The sequence below is a fragment of the Myxocyprinus asiaticus genome, chromosome 15 (genome assembly GCF_019703515.2).
Source record: "Myxocyprinus asiaticus isolate MX2 ecotype Aquarium Trade chromosome 15, UBuf_Myxa_2, whole genome shotgun sequence".
NCBI lineage: Eukaryota > Metazoa > Chordata > Actinopteri > Cypriniformes > Catostomidae > Myxocyprinus > Myxocyprinus asiaticus.
Genome location: NC_059358.1, coordinates 25,478,062 through 25,499,470, shown reverse-complemented (window position 1 = coordinate 25,499,470; position 21,409 = coordinate 25,478,062). Strand labels below are relative to the sequence as shown.

Below are 21,409 nucleotides of genomic sequence, written 5' to 3'. Positions count from 1 at the left end.
GGATCCGTGCCTTGTCCGCCTCTCCCATCTCGACCAAGTTGAGCCAAAGGTGGAACTCCAGGGTGGACATTGCCTGCCCGAGAGACCGCGCTATGACCTTCATCGCCCGGAGAGTGAGGTCGGTCGCCGAGCGCAGTTCCTGCATCAATCCCGGGTCAGAACTACCCTCGTGCAGTTCTTTTAGTGCCTTGGCTTGGTGTAATTGCAGGAGAGCCATGGCGTGCAGGGCGGAGGCGGCTTGTCCTGCGGCACCGCAGGCTACAGTCGTCAGGGATGACGTAAACCTACAGGCCCTGGACGGGAGCTTCGGGTGCCCGCGCCAGGTGGTGGCGCTCTGCGGACACAAGTGCACCGCGAGCGCCTTATCCACCTGGGGGATCACCAAATACCCCCTGGCCGCTCCACCATCGAGGGTAGTAAGAGCAGGGGAACTGAAAGACCGCCCCTAACTTCGCCCCTAGAGTTCAGGATCTTTTGGCGCTGAGACAGCACCGTGTGTGGCTAGACAGTCCCACATGAGAGTGGAAGTCTCTGTAGCAATTTTCTTTTTTTTTACTTTCTTCCGTGGTACACGAGTTAAAAAACTATAAGTCATGTGCTGTGTCCGAAACTGCTCACTTGTTCACTCATTCACTATTTCCTATATAGTCTGTGAGTGCACTATATCAGGCAAGGAGTGAACGAAATAAGTGAGGGAATTCGGACATTGACGTATAAACAGCGTCGGAGAAAATGGGAGAGTGCGCTGGAGATGATGCAGAACCCTAACCCTAACTTCGTCACATACTGTTTATACTTTTATCTTACATGTAGGTTAATAATAATGTAATAACAATAATAATACTTGTTATTCTTATAAAATGGTATATATACAATGAATCATCGTTCTGTTTGTCATGTTTAATTTATATTTTCAAAATGATTAAAATAATCATACTGCAAAAAAACTGCCAACAAGAATAAAAACATTTGAACTAGCTTATAATATTGTATTTATTTATTTATTTAATGTATTCTGACACTTGAATAACAACATCCATTGATTATTAGGTGATTACGTACATGTGATAACCAAATATTTGAATAAATTCAACTGTGATCAGTCGTCTGAGTTAACAATAATATCACCTCAGTGAATTAGTGAAGAAAGAAATAACTTGTTATTTTTGATCAATTTGTGATATGCCAAAAAGTAAAACACTACTACCAGCATGAAATAAAAACATTGCATGACTGAATGAAGCTGTAAACTGGCGTATCTCATATTCTCTCTCCCTGCACATCAGTCCTCCCCACACTGGATTATGCAAGATGTACATCGGATGTACACTCGAAATCAGAGTGCATTGTGGTAAGAATAAGAACAAATTTAGGGAAAGAGATGTAGGGAATAAATTTTTGGACACCACTATAAAATGACCGACACCCAAAATAGTGCACTATGTAGTGGATAGGGGCAATTTCGAACACAGTTATGGTTAGGTTTAAGTTTGGGGTTTGGTTTAGTAGTTAAACTCTGGAAAAATTGTAAGAACACTAGTTCAAAAACCTGATGATTTTCTTTCTTCCATGGTACACAACAATGATTTTCCTGTTAATATCATGGTTAGGTTTTAGGTTTAGGTAAGGGGTTAGACTTTATGGTTAGGTTTAGGTTTGTGTTAGGGGTTAAACTTAGGAAAAATCATAATAAAAAATGTTGTTGGTTTCGTTTATTTTTTATCTGTGGGAGTAAAAGTTACAAAATGTTGTCTTTGGATTTCGCCATCTCATCTCATACTATTATTACGACATAAGGTTGATATTACTGTGTGCACCTTTAAATAATATACAGTATGAATATTTCTTTTGCATAATGTTAATGAGGATAAAAAATTTTTGCATTATGGTAATGACAGTTGGAGTGTGTTTTAAGTGTCATGAATATCACAGCAAAAAATCTTAATGGTCTTTAAAATAGGCTTCATTTTCTTTAATGCAAATGTAGTTTTTTTTTTTTTCTCTCTCTCTCTCTTTTTTGCCAAGCTTTCTGAGATTCACAATATGTGTGCACAGTTTGTAAATCTCTTTTAAGGGTACTTTCACACTAGCATTTTTGGTGTGCACCCGAGTTCGAATTACGTCAAAGTTCGGTTCGTTTGTTTGGTGTGAATGCTGTTTTTCAAACTTGGGTACGCACCCATGAACTGCACCCGAGACTGCTTGAAAAGGTGGTCTGGGGTATGGTTCGTGTGAACTCCAGTGCAGTCCGCTGCTAATATGAACACAATTGTACCAAATTGTGGAAGTGAACCGCTACTGATGATGTATAATCATCAACGTATAATAATAAGGCTCTCAATCGCAATTATTATGGTTTAATGAATTTCTCATACCTGCTTGTGTCCAAATAAATCCCCTTCAGAAAGCAGCTCACATTCTTCACATCTCTTGTAATGCATCCGTGGGCTCACGGCAGAAAAACGCTAATATTATTCACATCATTGCAAATTCAAAGCATCTGTGGCAGACAAACACAATTGTCATTTTGTGCATGTAAGGTTTTAGTGGTAAATCCAAAGAGATGAATACTTTAATAACATAGAGAATGTGATGTCTTCTTGAGTTGTTGCCTAGTTACAGTGGTAAACAACAACCGACGTAATCATCACCGCTGTTTGGACCCAATAAATATGATGTGAACAGAGACCAGCGTTGGCAGGGGGAGGGGGGAGGAAACAAACTCTGGTTCGGTCCAAGCAATCGAACCAAGTGTGAAAGCACCCTAATTTTCAAAACTCTCCCCACTCCCCACCCATCCTTTGTTTCTCTCTCTCTCTATCTGTTTTGTCTCTTTCTCTCTATTTGATGAGCACTCTCTCACCTGGAAATTAACTGCAGTTAATGTTTGCCTGGCCCATCTGTACATCTTCCTTGTTTATTATGAATATGTAAACCATGTTGCTCCATTTGACCCCTACAAATGATAAAAGTATGTAGTGTATTATTGGTTCTGTCTGTTCTTTCATCTTGACCTCCTCTCTTCTACTCTTCATCTGTCTCCCACAGGGCGCAGGATGCACTGCATTGGTTGTTGCCGTGGTAGCCAGGAAGCTTGAGCTGACAAAGGCGGAGAAGCATGTGCACAACTTTATGATGGACACACAGCTCACCAAACGGGTAAATACACAAACACACGCACATAGCATTCACTAAATGAATTCATAAGCACAGCCTTATATTCATAGAGCATGAACTTAAAAAAAGCTGTATTTGTGCAACAGACGTTTTTCTATCCCTTGGACCATTTCAATTTTTTATGTGGTTGAAAGACTCAGAAATAGCTCTCCATATCAAATATGTAGGCAACATCATGGCTGACATCACTGACTAGGGGGGTGGTGATCAATAATTGCAAAACAGATTAAAAAAATCACTTTACTGTAGCTGTGGAGTGCTTCTTCAGATGAGTACTTATTGTAAATGCCTTCCTCAAGTGAGAGGAAGAGAGATGGTTCGAAAGAGGATGGAAAACGAGCCTGTTTTTTTTTTTTAAAGTTTATTACCTTACACTCACTCAATTGCTTCAGCTTAACAGGCTGTCAGATGAAGAGAGAAAGGGAGATCGATAAATGCTGTAGCATCTAGGTGGCTATCCTCTTCATGCAAGTTTGCCACTTCTATGTTTACAAACCTCTTCCAAAAGAGAAAAAAATCACTTGCAACTTTGACCTCACAAACCTGTTGCCTTGGAGACACAGTGGCAAAAGGTTTACTTTAACTGGATGACAGACTTAAGGGTGTTTTCCTCACCTCTTCCCATTATGATTAACTAACAAAACAGTTCAGATGTACAGGCTTCTCAGGCCAGTTAACTAAAGGTTATCAGTACCTCAATGTGGATCCTGTACAACTCGTAATCATGAACAATCCTTAAAGGTGAAGTGTATAATTTCTGTACCTCTAGCAGCACCAAACAAAATTGCAAAAATAATGATTGATTTCAAACAGGGTTCCTGAACACTCCCCCATCTGTCAACAGTCCCACCCCAAACAAACACCATTGGTTGAGCAGATGTTACTGTGTTAGGCTGGTTGGGATGCTCAAATAAACCACTGAGCCTATTTTTACTTGTACGGGGGAAAATAAATACAAATTTCAACTGCTAATATGTGCTTTTTGGTACTATTTTTACAAGTAGTTTGAGTGATACATTTCAAAACTCCAGCTGAGTGTGAACTCCGAACTGATCACACTTGTAACAGCCAGTCTTTCATCCAAGAATGAATATGCATTCATTAGGGTTGTACATTTTTCCTTTCATACAACTACTGCTGAAAAACGTATTCTGTGTTTGTTGTGTAATTTAAATATTGATTTAGTCACTCAAACACAACATAATTATCTTCTTTCAATGTAGTCATTTTAACTACCAATTAATTCAAAAGTACATAATGCAAGATACGTTTAAAATCACCCTCATAGCTGTTGAATGAAAAATGTTACAATACTGTTATATATAGGAACCAGTCTTGGTTGCCATGTGAATATACTGTAACAAGAAGTCATTATGTTTGGTTATTTACTGTACTTTACAAACACATATATTAATCAAACCATTTAGGTGTTGATAAAAAGTTATTCTGATTTTGTGTATTGGACTTAGTCAATTGAAAATATGCATTTAAGATGCATTTAAGCTGCATTTGTGATAATCTGTTGAAAAGTACTAAGATGTTTGAAAATATAGCAATTAGCTACATGTAAATAGAGTACCAAACCGATTAACTAAAATGGAGACACTGTACACAATAATTTGATCTTTTATTTTTCATGTAATGGGAAAGATCTTCAAATAAATTCTGTGCGGGTATATCTGAAATGTCACTTTGCACAATGATTTTTCCTGATCTGAACACAACATACAGTATGTTGGAATTTGATTTCTGTGTGAATTATAAGTCATTGCACATAGAAAATGGAGCATTTCGAAAATGCTCTCAATTACCGTATACTTTGTAAAATGATGATGTCAGTAATCTGAAATTTGCGTGCTGAGTGACTCCAGCCAGGTCTCCTAAGCAACCAAATTGGCCCGGTAACTAGAGAGGGTAGAGTCTCATGGGGTAACCTCCTCGTGGTCGCGATTAGGGGTTCTCGCTCTCAATGGGGCGCGTCGTGGATTGCGGAGAGTAGCATGAGCCTCCCGTGCTGTGAGTCTCCGCGGTGTCATGCATGAAGAGCCACGTGATAAGATGTGCGGATTGACTGTCTCAGAAGTGGAGGCAACTGAGACTTGTCCTCCACCACCCGAATTGAGGTGAGTAACTGCGCCACCACGAGGACCTACTAAGTAGTGGGAATTGGGCATTCCAAATTGTGAGAAAAGGGGATAAAAAATAAATAAAAAAAAAGTAATCTGAAATTTGAGTTTTCAAACAAAATCAGATTAGTGCTGATGGGGCCATAGTCTGGTTTGAATTGCATTTGTAATTGCATTAGCAGTGTTTATAATTACCTAGATTAGATTTATACAAATTTATAATTCTGCTTGAATGTCTGTTGGAAACAGGGGCGGACTGGGAAGAGAAATCGGCCCTGGATTTGAAATAAAAACCAGCCAAAAAGTTGTTAAGCTGGGGGATGGGGTTGTAGTTGCTCAAAACTTGTTGAGCGGGTGGTGTTCAGCCCCGTTTCGCGGCTGGCCCACCGGGAAATGTCCTGGTTCTCCCTATGGCCAGTCCGCCCCTGGTTGGAAAGATGGAGTGGCAGAATTCAGAAAACGCAACTTATAGCTGTGTAGATTGGTATGAACACCCCACCATCATAAGAAAAAATTGTAACTGGTGACAGCCTCCTCCTTCTCTCATTCTCTAGCTTGCCCTGTCTCTGGCTCTTCTCATAAATGAAACCTGTATTGAGGTTGGTGCACAGCTCCTACTCTTGTATTATTAAATACTCTGACCACTGTTAATTAATCAGAGCTAAATCCAGAAATGGTGTTTAAAAAAAAAAAAAAGCCTAGTGCTTTACAACTTATTAAAAATGGGAAGGCTCTGTCCTCCCTCCATTGCCCACCGAGGATGTAATTGTTCTTTCCCTCATGAAGCGGCGTCCCTTTGAAGGCCTCATTCATTTTTCTTCAACAGATTTTCTTTTTAATTTTTTACTCTTTTGGTGCCATATCTGAGATTTGCAGAGCGTTTGTGGCTGCAAGACCACAGGAACATTCTATGGATAATGAAGTCTAGAAAGGAAAGAGTCTGGAGTTAAAGGGATAGTTCACCCAAAAATGAAAATTCTGTCACCATTTACTCACCCATATACTGTATATGACTGGAACACAAACGAAGTTAGGCAGAATGACAGTCTCAGACGCCATTCACGTTCATTGTATGGCAAAACATTACAATGAATGTGAGTGGTAACTGAGGCCAACATAACTCCTTATAACTCCTTTTGTGTTCAATGGAAGAAAGTTGAAAGTTGAGTTTGAAACAAAATGAGGGTGAGAAAGTTATGGCATATGTTAGATTTTTGTGTAAGCTATCCCTTTAAATGCACTAATATTTGACTTAAACCAAAATACATATAGTGCCTAATACAAGATTTACTTGGTAACACTTTACAATAAGGTTCCATTTAACATTAACATTAGTTAAAGCATTAGGTATGTTGAACTAAAAAGTAACAATATATTTATCACAGCATTTATTAATCTTTGTTAATGTTAGTTAATAATAATAAAAAAAAGTGTTCATTATTAGTTCATGTTGGTATATAGTGCATTAACTAATGTAAAAAATGGGGTTGTATATGTTGAAATTAACATTAACTAAGATCAGAGAGTATATAGCAGAGACGGGCCACTTCTATTAAAATGAATGGGAAAAATTGGAACGCCCAACCAAGGAGCTCTTAGCGCCCAATGGTCATCGGATGTGGAAAGGAAGTTCCGCCTTACAGTTGAAAGAGCCAGTCACCTTTTAGATACAGATAACGCCTGTCAGTCAACTCGAGAACGCACATGCACTTCAGCTATACACACCGGAAAATTGTGTAACAATAACAAGTTATGATTCCAGTATTATCACATTTTATTGCTGATTTGAAATTTGTTCTTTGATTGTAATCTTGACCAACCATTTTTGAGATTTCGGTCTTGCCCCATTCAAGTAGGTAGGAGCTGTACAGTCTTGAAATAGCCTCCCGAGGGCATTCCAAAGATGGTCGACTGTGGACTGACTTGCTAGAAAGACTGTGCTAAGATTAATAAATGCTGTAAAAGTATTGTTCATTGTTAGTTCATTTTAACTAATGTTGTTAACTAATGTTAACAAATGGAACCTTATTGTAAAGTTTTACTTTACTGCTTTAGTCCTTCACAAAACTTGAAGGACAGTAGCTGTAGACATTACCAACTCTTATTGGGCACCACTGGTCTGGGGCCAGAATTGTGAATAGACCGGATGACAGAATTATGGGCTAGAAAATCTATTGTCAGATCGTTCTGGAATATCTCCCAAGGGAAGCATTAATTTGGCAAAGTTTGAGATTGGTGTCTGCAAGTGAGTGAGTGTGCATATTGGCAAAGCAGAGGTTATTCTGTGATTACTCTCTCCTGAGGTGGTTTTTCTGTTGCTAAAATTGTTTTTATGGTGACATGTCCCCTCAGATAAAGAATGCAGCGGCGAATGTTCTACGGGAGACTTGGCTGATATACAAGCACACCAAACTGATGAAGAAGATTGACCACTCCCGTGTACGCAAGCATCAGAGGAAGTTCCTCCAAGCCATTCACCAGTGAGAAAAATGACCTCACACATAGACACAGAGCTTTACACAACAAATTCACCCAAACCTAGGACATAGCAACCATTACAACTGGGGTGGACCAGAGCCATTGTCTCTGAAGGGGACATGACCCCACTTTTAGTTCACCCCTACCACCCACTTATTGGTCAAAGATCATTATATTTTCAGAGCTTTGTTTTGCTTGGCCACAGCGCAAATAATTTTTTTTAGCAGCCTGTGTAAAACAGAACTTTAAGACCAAACTGAAGCGTCTGCCAACCAGTTAATTAGCAGTCGATTAAATAAAATTAATCCTAATATGGCTCCTAATTTTGTTTTGACTACTGAGTGAATGTTCATCTAATTAATATTTATTATTATGAGCCAAGCTGATAAGTTTTATAATGTGTCTCCCAACTTTTTACATAGTTTCTACACCCTTGCAAAACCTACTTTATATTCTCACTTTGAATTACACTCACATACTTATGAACAACGAAAGCTATTTATTTGCCAGCGTTGATTTATAGATGGCTCTCTACAATGTCTCCAGGTATTTTTGCATTTGCCTGCTAAGTGTGCTTTAGTGTTGACTTTTTGAACTAAAACCACACAAAAGATTTTAAGCGCTTCACATTTTGACTGAGTGGCCAGTTGTGTGCCGAGTGTGATTGTAACAGTTTCTACACCTGACCTAACTGCACAAAGGCATGGTACTTGAGAGAAAAACATGAGAATTCCATACACAAACAGCAACTTCCTCTGCTAACTCTTGCCTGTACATATATGCTAATCAATCTAGTCTGCCAATTTTTTCATAAGTGTGAGAGATGGGTTTAACTTTTTTGCTTTTGTATTTGGTAGATCTAGTGTCTTATTAAGCTTTTTTAAAAAGCTTTTTATACAGAAGCCTTTTTAAAGAATTTATTCACATTTATAGCTTAAACCACATGAATTTCCATGCTGGTTCAGACTGGTTTATGTGGGTTAGTGCTGGTTTGGTGCTGGTCTAACACAGTGTTCCTATCCCTGTTCATGTCCCCAGATAGTACACATTTTGGATGTCTCCTTTATCTGACACACCCAATTCAGGTCAGGCCCTGCATTCCAAATGGCATAAATTGGCTTCTGAAGGACACTTAGAAGGGAGAACAATCACGGCCACCATGCTGTGCAGTAGGATCATTCCAAACCAAAGTGCTCAAAAATAGCTGCTTTGAAGAGCTCTTCGAAATGAACTTCTCCCAAGCGGACTGGAATTGGACCATCCATCTTTAATCTGCACATGGTTTACAAGTAAATCGTAAATTAAACCAGTTGCACATTCAAACATATTCTGGTTCTGTAAACTAAAACCTGTTACAACCCTTAATGTCTGTGGTTTATTAAAAACCTTTAATTATTGTTATTATGTATAACTGTATTTTTTTTAATTTTTTGTTCGAAATTATTGCTTGTTTTATTATATAGTTAGTTCATTTAATCTGTTATTAAATTAAAAAGTGAAATTTTTTTATTTGATAATTGAACATACTACATTTGTTAACTGGTTAAAATGTTCTATTCATTAAAAAATACAAATAAGTATAACAGTTTTAAAGCATTTATTTTGTTTTGCATTATAAATGTAGTTAATGGTGATGCAAAATCATGTACAGTATACACCTTATTCACAGCATCTTTGTGTGAATTAACGTGAATGAAAACGAGGCTGTGAGACATAGACTTACCATCTCTTCAATGGCACACATGGTATAAAGCTGTAAAAAGCTCCTAGATCCCATCTGATTTTCCACATCTCATATTGTCTGGAGTTGTTTGTCTACTGAATGTTCTTGGAAAGATATTTGTTCAATGTTTTGTCCATGGAACAATCCAAAAACACTGCAGTACAGCCCGTTGAAGAGACAGTAAGTCTATCCCTCACAGCCTCGTTGCCATTCCCGTTAAAAATCAAAGATGGCACAGCTGTGAATAAGGTCTATAAAGGTTTCTGAATTAGGTACAAGGAGCCCAGTGCAAATGATGTTTATTAGCATCTTACAACAGTAACAGCAGCTCCTTTGGCCTGGAAAGGTGATGTTGAAGTGCGATCCACAGGACTGTTATTTTTAAGCCCAACTGTATACTCTTCAACACTCCGAAGCTCTCACTGTGGAGGGTAAAGCCTTTGTCATTGAAAGGATGAGCCATTCAGTATGGAACCCACCCATAGAGTCTCTACTAATTAAATGATGAGTTGAATAAGGTGGGTTTGAAAAGGGTGATATCCAAAATATGTACTGTATGGGTGTCTAGATGGTGGACCAGCAAAACCATTCTTTTTATCTGTAAAAAGTGCTGGTCAACCATCTTTCTGGTGAAACTGGTTCACAAAGTCTTGCTGGTGACCAGAAATTGATCCCATTGACAACAACCTCAGAAATGACCAACATTGCACAACCATGGCCTTCATTCCCTGCTTGGGATCTTTCACTTGGCCAGGCTCTGGCTGCTGTATCAGCTTCTTCCTGAGTTAAAGACTGTTAGCTGGCTGGGGTCAAGATGTTAATGCTATTCTATGTCCCTGTGTGGGTAGCTTCCACACTCAGACTCGTCAATCTAAGAACTCTAATCCTCCTGTCACTGTTTTGTTTTGGAACTGGCCACCAATTTGAAGGGCTCCTTTCATACTGAAGCCTTTCTGTTAAAGACTGCAGGAGAAATAAGAGAAATCTAGTGCTTTTAGGATTTATGCTGTAATTGTGTATTCATCTCAGAGGATGGAAATTCATTTCAACAACAAATTAAGAAAACATGCAGATTAAGTTAATTAGTCGGTTGTCGAGTTTACAATTGAGGGCCGTCATTGCTTGTGAGATTAGAAGATCTAATGGGCTTTGTGTTGCATTAATGTGTGTGTGTGTGTGTGTGTGTGTGTGTGTGTGTGTGTGTGTGTGTGTGTGTGAATGCTTCCATGTTTTTGCAGATTGCGAAGTGTTAAAATGGAGCAGAGAAAACTCAGTGATCAAGCCAATACTTTGGTGGACTTATCAAAGGTAAGACTACTCTGAACATCAGACATGACATGCTTCCACTCTCACACACATATAAACACAAATCACAGACATGGTCACATATCAGAGCCCACACATATGCATGTTACATCTGTTAGGAAACAGTAGAAACCCACACACACACTTTCAATGTCATTGTGTTCCCTTTCCTACAATATTAACGTGCCCACATGCACATTTTATAATGCCCAAGGCTGCAAGTGCATACACGACAACACATAATACCTGGTGACACACACATACTTTTGCTTTCCCAAATATATCTCAGCATTCAACTGTTTCCATGCTGACCCATTTTTTTCTGTGGCTATGTGTCTCCTAGCAACCTGAACAAGTGTTAAAGCTGGGATGACAGTGGGAGCGAAGAGACAGGGAGAGGGTGAGAGTGAGAGGGTGGGAGGGGAGAGAGACAGGAAGCTAAAGAATGACAGAAAATTGTGTGCAATTCAAGATATTTTTCATGATGAGTGTGTGTTTGTGCATTTTTACTTGAATCTGAGTCTTGTTAAATGAGTGTGTTTATTTCTTCTATGTATGCATTCATGCATTCATATGATTTTGTGAAAGAGAGCGAGTTGTCGTGTATTCCTGGAATGTGAACCGTTTTCTCTTTAGATATTTAGAGGGTGTAGTACAGTGTATGTTTCATGTGTCAGGCCCTTTGTTATTTTTTGGTAAGATTTATTATGTGCTTAGTGTTAGAACTCAATTGGATTGATTAAGGTACATTTAATCTAATTTTCTCTCTGCCCATTTCTAAGCTTTTTCTTTTTCAACTGTAAATATTCTATCCATTTATTTATTCCTTAAAGGAATATTCCAGGTTCAATGCAAGTTAAGCTTAATCAACATCATTTGTAGCATAATGCTGATTAACACAAATTTTCAACTTGTCTCCCCTTTTCTTAAAAAAAAAAAAAAAAAAAAAAAAAAAAAAAAAGGAAAATTTGGGTTACAGTGAGGCATTTACTATGATAGTGAACAGCCAATCCATAAACGTTAAAATACTCAAAAGTATAAGCATAAGTTTCAAAAGTATAGCCACAAGACTCAAACAATATTCATGATAACATGATTTTAATGTGATAAAATCGCTTAATAACCTTTTCTGTGTAAAGTTATATCCAATTTTATAACTTCATTGCCATGGCGACCTAACGGCATAAACCCAAAAACGACTATAAAAATGACAATATAAATAACTTTACAGCTCAGATAATACACAAGTTTTAACAGAAGTATTAATGTAAGTGCTTTCATAAAATTATAAGCTTCACTTTCTGCCTTTAAACCCTCCAGAAATTGGCCACATTCACTTCCATTGTAAGTGCCTCACTGTAACATCGATTTTTCCTTTTTTTAAAGAAAAGGAGGGTCAAGGTGATTTATTTATTTATTTATTTTGTAGTAATCAATGTTATGCCACAAATTCTGACGATTGAGCTTAACTATTGAACCCGGAATATTCCTTTAACTTCAAATTCTCTGTTGTTCTTTCCCTTATCTTCCATGTCTAGTTTCTGTTAACTATTAACATCTTTTACTTGCCCTCCTTACTCAGAGGAAAATTGTATTGCTCAGAGGCTGCCCTTTCCAAGCTCACAAGTCTTATTGGAGATCTCAGTTGTTTAAGTATCAACTTTGTCTCAGATGTTTCTCTTAAAATGTATTTGAAGAAATAATACGAGACAATTGTTGACATGCACTGTAAAAAATTAATAGATACTCAAGACACCATTTCAATTCTCTGACAAGCATACTCGTAGTTCCTGCAAGCACTCTGAAGAACTCTAAGGACTGTCAGCAGTTCCTTCAGTAACCCTGTCATAAGCGAAAAGCTTTGAGGCATTTTAAATTTATCTTGAAGTTGCTTGAGGACATAAATAATATATTTGAGACTTCTTTAAAGGAGGATTCCTCTGGTGTTGCATGTGATGAACCCCAAATGGTGCCTTGAGCATTATTTCATCTTTATAGTGTAGAGTAAGAGGATAAAGCAATAGAATTAATGTGAATAGCTCGGATAATTTGATCTTGGAAGAATTTGATGAGAAATGTTTGAGTTCATATTGATATATCTGACTTTGGTATCTTTGAAAATCGGAACACAGTTAGTACCATTGTTGAGATCTCTTTGGAATCTGTAAGGACTGTCAGCGGTTCCTCCAGTAAACACAATCTAAAGGAAAGGCTTTCAGACACTTAAAATGTATATTGAAGTTTCTTGAGTACACAATAAGATATCTGAGGCACCCTGAAAAGGATTCCTAGAGGTTCTCCAGAAGGTTCTGAGGAACCCCAAATGGTGCCTCGATGATCTTTTTGATTTTAGAGTGAGAGGAGAGACATGCGATTACTAGGGACATTTACTCAGGAGAAACATCTGACTTAAGAAGACTAAGTCTCCATTTCATCTCCATTTAATCTCGTTGCTGTCTAGGAGAAAAGTGAGATATTAAAAAGATCTCATTAGTGACTTTTTTTTTGTATGGGTGTGAACTGGTCCATTCGTTACTTTTTTCTCTATCTTCTGATCTTTCACACTATTTGTACTCTCTCTGTTATTCTTGGTATCATCCCTGACTCTGTTCCTCCGTCTGTCCTATATCTCCCCCTTTGCTTTCCCTTCACCACAGTGGTTTATTCTAACCACACTCTCCTGTCTCTCTACGCAGATGCAGAGTGTCATGTATGAATTGATGTCCGAACTGAATGACCGCAGTGAGGATCTTGAGAGGCAGATGTTAGGTCTGGAGCAGCGGGTGGAGCAGTTGACAGCCGGGTTTAACACTCTGCCTGCTCACCTGTCTGCCACACTCACTGCCCAGCACACTGCACTGGTTCAACTGCTGTGTGAGCGTGATGCCAAGATCCTGAGCCCCACTGTGCCCTCTGTGCTTTTACCCACCGCTGCCAGCCTGCCTCTAGCCAACCCCCCCTCCGGCTCCATCACCACCCCCTGCCAGCCCACCGAGGACAGCCCCAACACCAGCACCTCCAGCTGCTGAGAGCGCTGGTGTTGGCAGGGCCTCTGGGGTGGAGAGATGGACGAATAGTCAAAATAACGCATACACATACAATGCACTGTAACTACAAGTATTACACAGCTTAACGCCACAGAATATATCATGGTGGACGAGAGGCTAACATTTGCACAAAAAACCCTATGACAAAACTGCCATATTTCATGTAGTCCACAAGAAGGACATACCTTACTATTAACATGAATGAATACATTTCAGAAGACACTGACACATACACTTACAGGTTAACATGCATGCACACTCACTCACACACTTTCTCTAATCTTGTTTTTGCTACCAAAGTGCTCTGTCTACAGTTTACTGAAATTGACTATATGGTGTAAGTTGCAAACGAGGGACTATGGTGGGCGGTATCTATTTATACAGATATAAATAGATACTCGAGAATGTTATGATGGGAAAATCATCATAGAAATCTGGACAGCACTTTTTTACAGTCTGCAAAAGACTAACAGCCATTTGAGCAAAGCATTATTACATGAAGCAACGCTGAAGCCAGTCGATACATTATAAAATCACCCCATCAAGGTGGAACAGCTGCTCACACTGAAATAACTGTAGAATGAGTGATTATAGTCATTTTCTGAGTGGAATTGCTTCTATTACAATGGTGTGTTGGAATAAGAGACTATTTTACTTCTGACCCCATTTCAATGGAGACCATTTTGATAACTGACTAATATGATACCATGTGGCTGGTATACTGAATTACATCCACTCAGAATATTGTACAGAATGTTATTACAGCTTTGTATCACTCAGTTTTTTACCATTAATAATTACTAACGCAGTTATAGCTCATATTTAATATAAGTATACAATAGCACTCTTCTCATTCGTCATGAAAATTATGATTGCTGTATAAATAACGATTTAATATTAATTATAGATAAGGGAGGAGCTGTTTGAGGTTGAAATTATTTTGTAATTTTATTTTACCAGAGAGAATTAATAAAGTATATATATATACATGACTGTGTCTATGTGTGAGTATCATTGCAACTGACAAGACCAAGCGAGTGCATAAAACGGACAAATTTGAAGTGTGGAAGCAAGGCTGTCCACACGTCCTCATGCTGCTATTAGTGCTGTTATAAAGGGTGCATTACTCTTCTTCTTTTTATTGCCTTACAAATACGTGATGTGGTAGGGGACGTTCGCACCTAACGCGTCCTTGTCCCGTGTTTTTAACTTTTTATCTTTACACGGCGCCTAAAATACGCGGTGCAACAGTCAGAGACGTCCGTCTAGCGTATGTTTACATAAGTAAAAGAAAAGCAGCCAGACGGACGCAAAAACGAGTTGATGATGTGAACAGCCCCTCATAGTTACCAACTGTTATGCTCTGTAATAACAGAACCAGATACTGCTGATGTTAATCAAACGTTAGGGTAACCATATTCTGGTTTTCCAAAAAGAGGACACCTTTTTTGTTTTTCCGGACCGGGTGGGGTGTCGAATAATAGTGTTCAAAATAGTGTTCAAAACTGTTACTATGAATGCAAACTTTAATACAGTAAAAAAGACACTCTATTAGCATAACATAAATATATATAAATAAATAAAAATTTCCAACATTCTTTTGAATGTCCATGTACTAAAATAAAATATTTGATGCCATGAGTGTACCTTCATTTACTATTACTATTATATTGAATGGCCATGGAAAATGAAGCAATGTGATAACAATTTTACCTGGTCGCAAAAAGTAGTCTGTTAATTTACCTGATGAACTTTCACCTTTTGCTGACCCTTTATGCTTCGAAGGGCTAATTAGCAACTGACACATAAGTGCCAGCTTTACATGTCATACATTCTGCTTCCCACGGATCTCGACCTGGACGAAAGCATGGGAATTTTCTGTGCAAATCTTCTGTAAATTTGCACTTTCGTTTGGGCATTGTTTCCACTCTGCTGTCATTTGCTGCTACTGCAAAGCAACTGTTTGATGCCGAACACAACAGCGCTTCGCGCGTTCGCGGAGAGATTGACAGGCAGGAATTTGGCCAATAGTTGCTGCAAACCTCTTATAATCTACCAATTGGTGTGCGAGAAGGCGGGACTTACAAAGAGGGGTTAAAGCAATGCAAATATGCGCGCGCACACAATGAAGTATTAGACCAGATGCACATCATAATGCAACTAAAGCCGAATCCCATACATTTTCGCAAATTTAGGATCCCGGCCGGACGCTTTATTAAGGTCCGAAAAAGAGGATATGTCCGGGAAAAAGAGAACGTACGGTCACCTTATCAAACGTAGGCTACATTGTTTCAAAAAGTGGCAGGCGTTACGATCTGGTGCTGTTTACCAGCGCCTGGCAAAACCCACATTTTGGTTTAAAAATTAGTCTTAACGAGTCTCTGGTTTCTCTGTGCTTCGTTATAAGTTCTCAAAATAATTATATTATATTGTAGAGCTGTAACTTCGACATGCCGTTGAAAGACAGAGTAGTTTGGTGGGTTTTGTTAATGAGCTCATTGATTACTCAGTCAGTCGACTAGACTTAATGTTCCCAAGCTGCTGTTACCTCTCAGCACTCATGTGCCTGTGAACATCAACTGACAGCACAGAGAGGATCCTACAAATGGTGAGTGACCGGGGCGTTGGGGCATGCTCAGCCCAACATGCCATTCAGTCTCATTACGTGCTGGCATGCCTGAAAGGTTTTTTTTATTCAATATCTCTGATCTCTGCCTTTGCTTAGTTACAAAATTAAAGGATGAAACCATCTGGTATCTATAGAGAACCTATAGGCTAATATTAGGTTATATTAGCATATGACTATTCAGTAATTCTGCATAACTTCATTAGTTATGCCATGCAAATTAAACAAAATATGCATTTTCTGAAATACATATACTGTATACAAGCCCAAAGCAGCAAAAGATTAATGATAACATTGGTAAAAGTTGTGATATTGTTGATATGACAATGACCATTTGAAAATAGTAAGAGAAAGGGAAAGAAAGAGATTGATTTAGAGTGCCCAATAATGGCTCACTGTCCATTAATAAATTGAAAAATAAAGCCTGACGATGATAATTCAGTATGCAAATTACATTGAGAAGATATTACGTGTAAGCATGAAGTGGCATTTAGGTGTATTGCACCTGTTTAATGCTGCTCAGAGGTGGCATAAATGCATTTATACAGCAATTACATAAGCAATGTTATGAGATTAATGCTTTATATATAATTATGAATGTAATGAAATGTGAAATTATACTTTTAAATATGAAACTAAAAATTATTAAATATATGCTTTATCATGACAACAACAACATTTAATTTACATAGAACCAAAGCAGCATCAGAACTGCCTTTGATACTAGGGGCTGTGGTGGATCAGAGCAGGCATGATTTAATCTGGTTTTTATGCGTCATTGCCTTTTTATACAGAAATTTGGGCAGGCACACGCCTGACAGGGACAGGGGCAATCCTCTCTCTGCAGTCAGTCCTCCAGCTCTGCTGCCCCTCTCCTCCTGTAGTCAGCAGAGTTTGGTGTCAGCTCTGTCCTCCCCCCTGCATGTCTCTATCCATAGTTTGGTCCAGGCACAAGACCCATGCATGCTGATACAACACTGTAAACCTTAGAAATTAACCTTAAAACAACTGAAAAAAATGACAATTTAAGTTTTAACAGAAGAATAAATGTAAGCACTTTCATAAAATTATAAGCTTCACATTCCTACTTATAAACCCTCCAAAAATTGGTGCCATTCTCTTCCATTGTAAGTTCCTCAATGTAACCTCAATTTTTGCCTTTATTTTTAAGAAAAGAAAGGACCAGTCGATTCTGGATATCAGTCACTTTTCTGTAAAGTACATGTAAAGAAAATGTTCACCTGCACATGAAAATTCTGACATCATTAACTGACCCTCATGTTGTTCCAAACCCGTTTGACATTCCTACCTCAGTAAAACACAGTAGGAGAGATGTTAGGCAGAATGATAGCATCTTTTTCCCATGAAAGTGAATAGAGACTGAAGACCCATGCATACTTCCTACATAAATTAAGAATGATTGTGACAAAGGGTATGACATGATTTTGAACAAAATCTGTCCAAAAAAAGGTGTTTTTAAGTTCATTTCGGTAGTTCATAACAGTTTGCTAGGGCAAACTTTCGGGATATCGTCTTACGACTGCTAAAAACCTTACTGCCATGATCCACGCTATCAGTAGGTGTGACCTGGAGCTCCACCTACTTTGAGGCTGACAGCTAATTCCCATTCAGTCAACATGAACACACCAGCTTCTGCGTGCTTAGTAGCGAACTGGTGCAAATTAACCAACATTTGTACAATCGTTAGCGTAAAGACATTTTCAGAGAACATGTCATGTGATTTTTTTGTTTTGTTTTTGTTTGTTTGTTTAATTAATCTACAAAAGGAATCAAATCTACTCAAATACTCTTAAGTGCCCATTCACTCATATGCCATCTGCAGCCGAAAGCCTTTTACACATCTGCCCAAAGTAAGATATACTCATCACTCTTTTGTCTGTACTCTGCCAATTAAAACTCTTTTATACACATAAAATAGTATCAGTGTCATCATAAATTACAATAACACAGTGTAATCGATGCATATTATGGCAGCATATAGCGTGTTAGCGCATTAGCATCATGAATTCAGAATGTAACCAAAACAAATAACACATTCTCTACTGCATACAGGCTATATTACTTTAAATCTTCATCGAGTAGTTAAAACAGCTTCTTTAACTGATCTTGTGTGAATTCTACTCATAGAATTAGGCATGAAGGCATTGATAACACATTTTAATGTCATATTAGTTTAAGTTTTACATGTAGTCTTTCTTAAGCGGCCTCATATTTAAACGTACCTCTAAACGCCCCCCTCAGCGTTGTGGTAGGTGTCTTGCTGTTCGCAAATAGTATGTTGTTGCTCAGCTGTTTTGAACTTCTTTTTACCTCTAAACAAAGAACTAAGAAGAACTTCACCGTAAGTGTGCTTGGGCCTTGAGGGTAACATTTTGCCTAACATCTCCTTTTGTGTTCCACAGAAGAAAGAAAGTCATATGGATATGGAATAACTTGAGGGTGAGTAAACTGTAGCAATATATGGATAAAGATCCAATAATATGCTTACTTGGTTTTGATAATGTCAGAGGAACATATGAAAAGAATAAGAGGTTAATTTCAAAATTACTATAATTTTTTTGCCAGGAGATTCCAAACTTAAAGACTGTAAAGTCAATCTCAGCAGAACATGTGGGGGAAAAGTGTGACTTCACCCATTCCCGTTTTAGTGACAGGACACCTTTTGTGCTGCGATGTCATCACTGATCGGATTGAAAGAATTCAGACTGTCACAACCACTAGACAGCTTTATACTGATGACTCACCCCTGCTATTATCAGTCCAGGTGTTTGACACTGAAGTTAAATTTCGATGCGTCACTTTACTGTAAGTATGGTACGTAAATTTATTTTAAATGCCTTTATTCGAAAAGGTTAAGACTGTGGTCTGTTCTTGGCCTGATCCTCAGGAAATACCTTCAGCTGTCTGGTGGGCTTAAAGTTTAATTGGTGGCTGGCAAAGGAGTCTGATACAATACAGGCAGTGGAGGTGAACAAGAGGTTTTGAAGTGAAAAGAGAAAAATAGGGGAAGAAACATGAAAAAAGATAGAAATACACTGCATAGCCAAAAGTATTGTATGTAGACACCTGAACACCACACCCATATGAGCTTGTTGAACATTAAGTTTCAAAGCTGTTGGCATTGATAGGGAGTTGGTTCACCCTAACAGCTTCCACTCTTCTGGGAAGGCTTTCCACCAGATGTTGGAACATGGCAGTTGGGATTTGGTCTCATTTAGACACAAGAGCATCAGTGAGATCAGGCACTGATGTTGGGTGGTGGTGTCTGGCTTGGAGTCTGCATTACAATTCATCCCAAAAGTTTTCATTGCGGTTCAGATCTGGGCTTTGTGCAGGCCAGTCAAGACACAAAGATTACAAAGGATGTCATGTTTTTTCTTCTTTTTTTTTTTTTTTTTGAAAAAAATAATTCTACACAAACCCTGACATAAGAACAGACCTTAAAAATGGATCTAGCAGCTTTGTTCATTCAGTTGAGCTGGGCGGATTTACCCATTAGGGAATACTCCCTTCGCTTCTGTGCCATTGCGTGTCTCACAAGTTTTGAGGACTCCCGTTTCAAGTCAATATACCAGATTGGATTAACATATCACAGGGAATTGCAAAAGATGGGAGACTACACATGGAGAGAATAAGTGAGGTTAACCCTAGAATCTTTAGCATCAGAGGCTCCTCCACTCCCTGCTCTGATCCCGGATCCAATGGTCTCAGAGATCCCTTTGACGGAGACCACTCTCTTCCAAGCTCCGGTGGTTCCAGAGACCCCCTCAATGGAGGCCCCTGCTCCTAGCTCCGGTGGGTCCAGAGCCTCCCTCAGCATAGGCTCCTCTGCTCCTCGATGGAGGCCTTTCTGCTTCCTGTCTTCTGTGGCTCTACCTCCGAGCCCTCCATAGCTCCGCCTTTAGAGTCTCCTGTGGCTCCTTCTCCTAAAACTCCTGCAGCAGCTCAACCTGCTCAGTCTCCTGACAATGCTGTGGCTCCCTCCGCTCCTCCTCCTGAGACTCAATTCCTTGAACCTACTGCAGCTGCGCCTGCTCCTTCTCCAGCGGCTCCACCTGCTCCTTCTCTTGAGACTCCTGCTGCATCTCCACCCGCTCCGCCTCCAGCAGCTCTGCCCGCTCCTCCTGTGGCTTCACCACCTCCAGCTCCTCCTCCTGCGACTCCATTCCCTGAGACTCTTGTGGCTCCATCTCCTGAGCCATCTGTGGCTCTGCATCCTGTGGCTCCACCTCCTGCGGCTCTGCCCACTTCTCCTCCTGAGGCTCTGTCCATTCCACCTCCTGAGATTCCTGTGGCTCCGCCCGCTCCTCCTCATGAGCCTCTTGTGAATCTGCCTCCTGTGGCTCTGCCCGCTCTGCCTCCTGTGGCTCCACCTTCTGTGGCTCCACCTCCTGCGGCTCCACCCGCTTCTCCTCCTGAAACCCCTACGGTTCCGTCCGTCCACCTCCTGAGATTCCTGCGGCTCTGTCTGCTCCGCATCCTGCGTCTCCGTCTGCTCCATCCCCTGAACCTCCTGCGGCTTTTCCTTTTGAGCCGCATGCTACTCTGCCCCCTGTGGCTCTGCCTCCTGAGACTCCCATCCCTTAGCCTCCTGCGGCTCCGCCACCCTTGACAATATGGTCTCCTGACCCTCTGCCAGTTCCATCCTGGTCTCCTGATCCTCCGCCAGTTCCGCCAGTTCCGTCCTAGTCTCCTGATCCTCAGGCAGCACCCTCCAGGCCCTGGTGACTCAGAAACAGAGGAGAAAAGCTCCTATCTCTATTCGGCCTGTTGCAGACTGCCTGGAGGCAGAGGAGTCCACGGCTGATGGTCTGGAAGCGGCCAAGCCCGCTGTCGATCCGCTGCCATCCAGTCAAGTCTTCTGGGTGTTCGCCAGTGCTTGCGGCCACGGAGGCCGTTCCCCAGT

The 21,409-nt window shown here is 39.8% G+C and overlaps 1 protein-coding gene across 2 annotated transcripts in view; it reads left to right on the top strand.

The window, feature by feature from the left end:
• The window catches only part of LOC127453280 (small conductance calcium-activated potassium channel protein 3-like), a 116,031-nt gene extending 101,183 nt beyond the window's left edge, over positions 1–14,848 (top strand). Inside the window, exons 6-10 of one of the 2 annotated variants that reach the window (XM_051719528.1) lie at positions 3,049–3,159; positions 5,858–5,902; positions 7,656–7,783; positions 10,743–10,812; positions 13,506–14,848. In XM_051719528.1, the coding sequence (XP_051575488.1) occupies positions 3,049–3,159; positions 5,858–5,902; positions 7,656–7,783; positions 10,743–10,812; positions 13,506–13,838 (687 nt within the window). In that variant the 3' untranslated portion in view covers positions 13,839–14,848. The remainder of the gene's footprint in view (positions 1–3,048; positions 3,160–5,857; positions 5,903–7,655; positions 7,784–10,742; positions 10,813–13,505) is intronic. The other variant, XM_051719527.1, reaches the window with a different exon arrangement.
• The last annotated feature ends 6,561 nt before the right edge of the window (positions 14,849–21,409 follow it).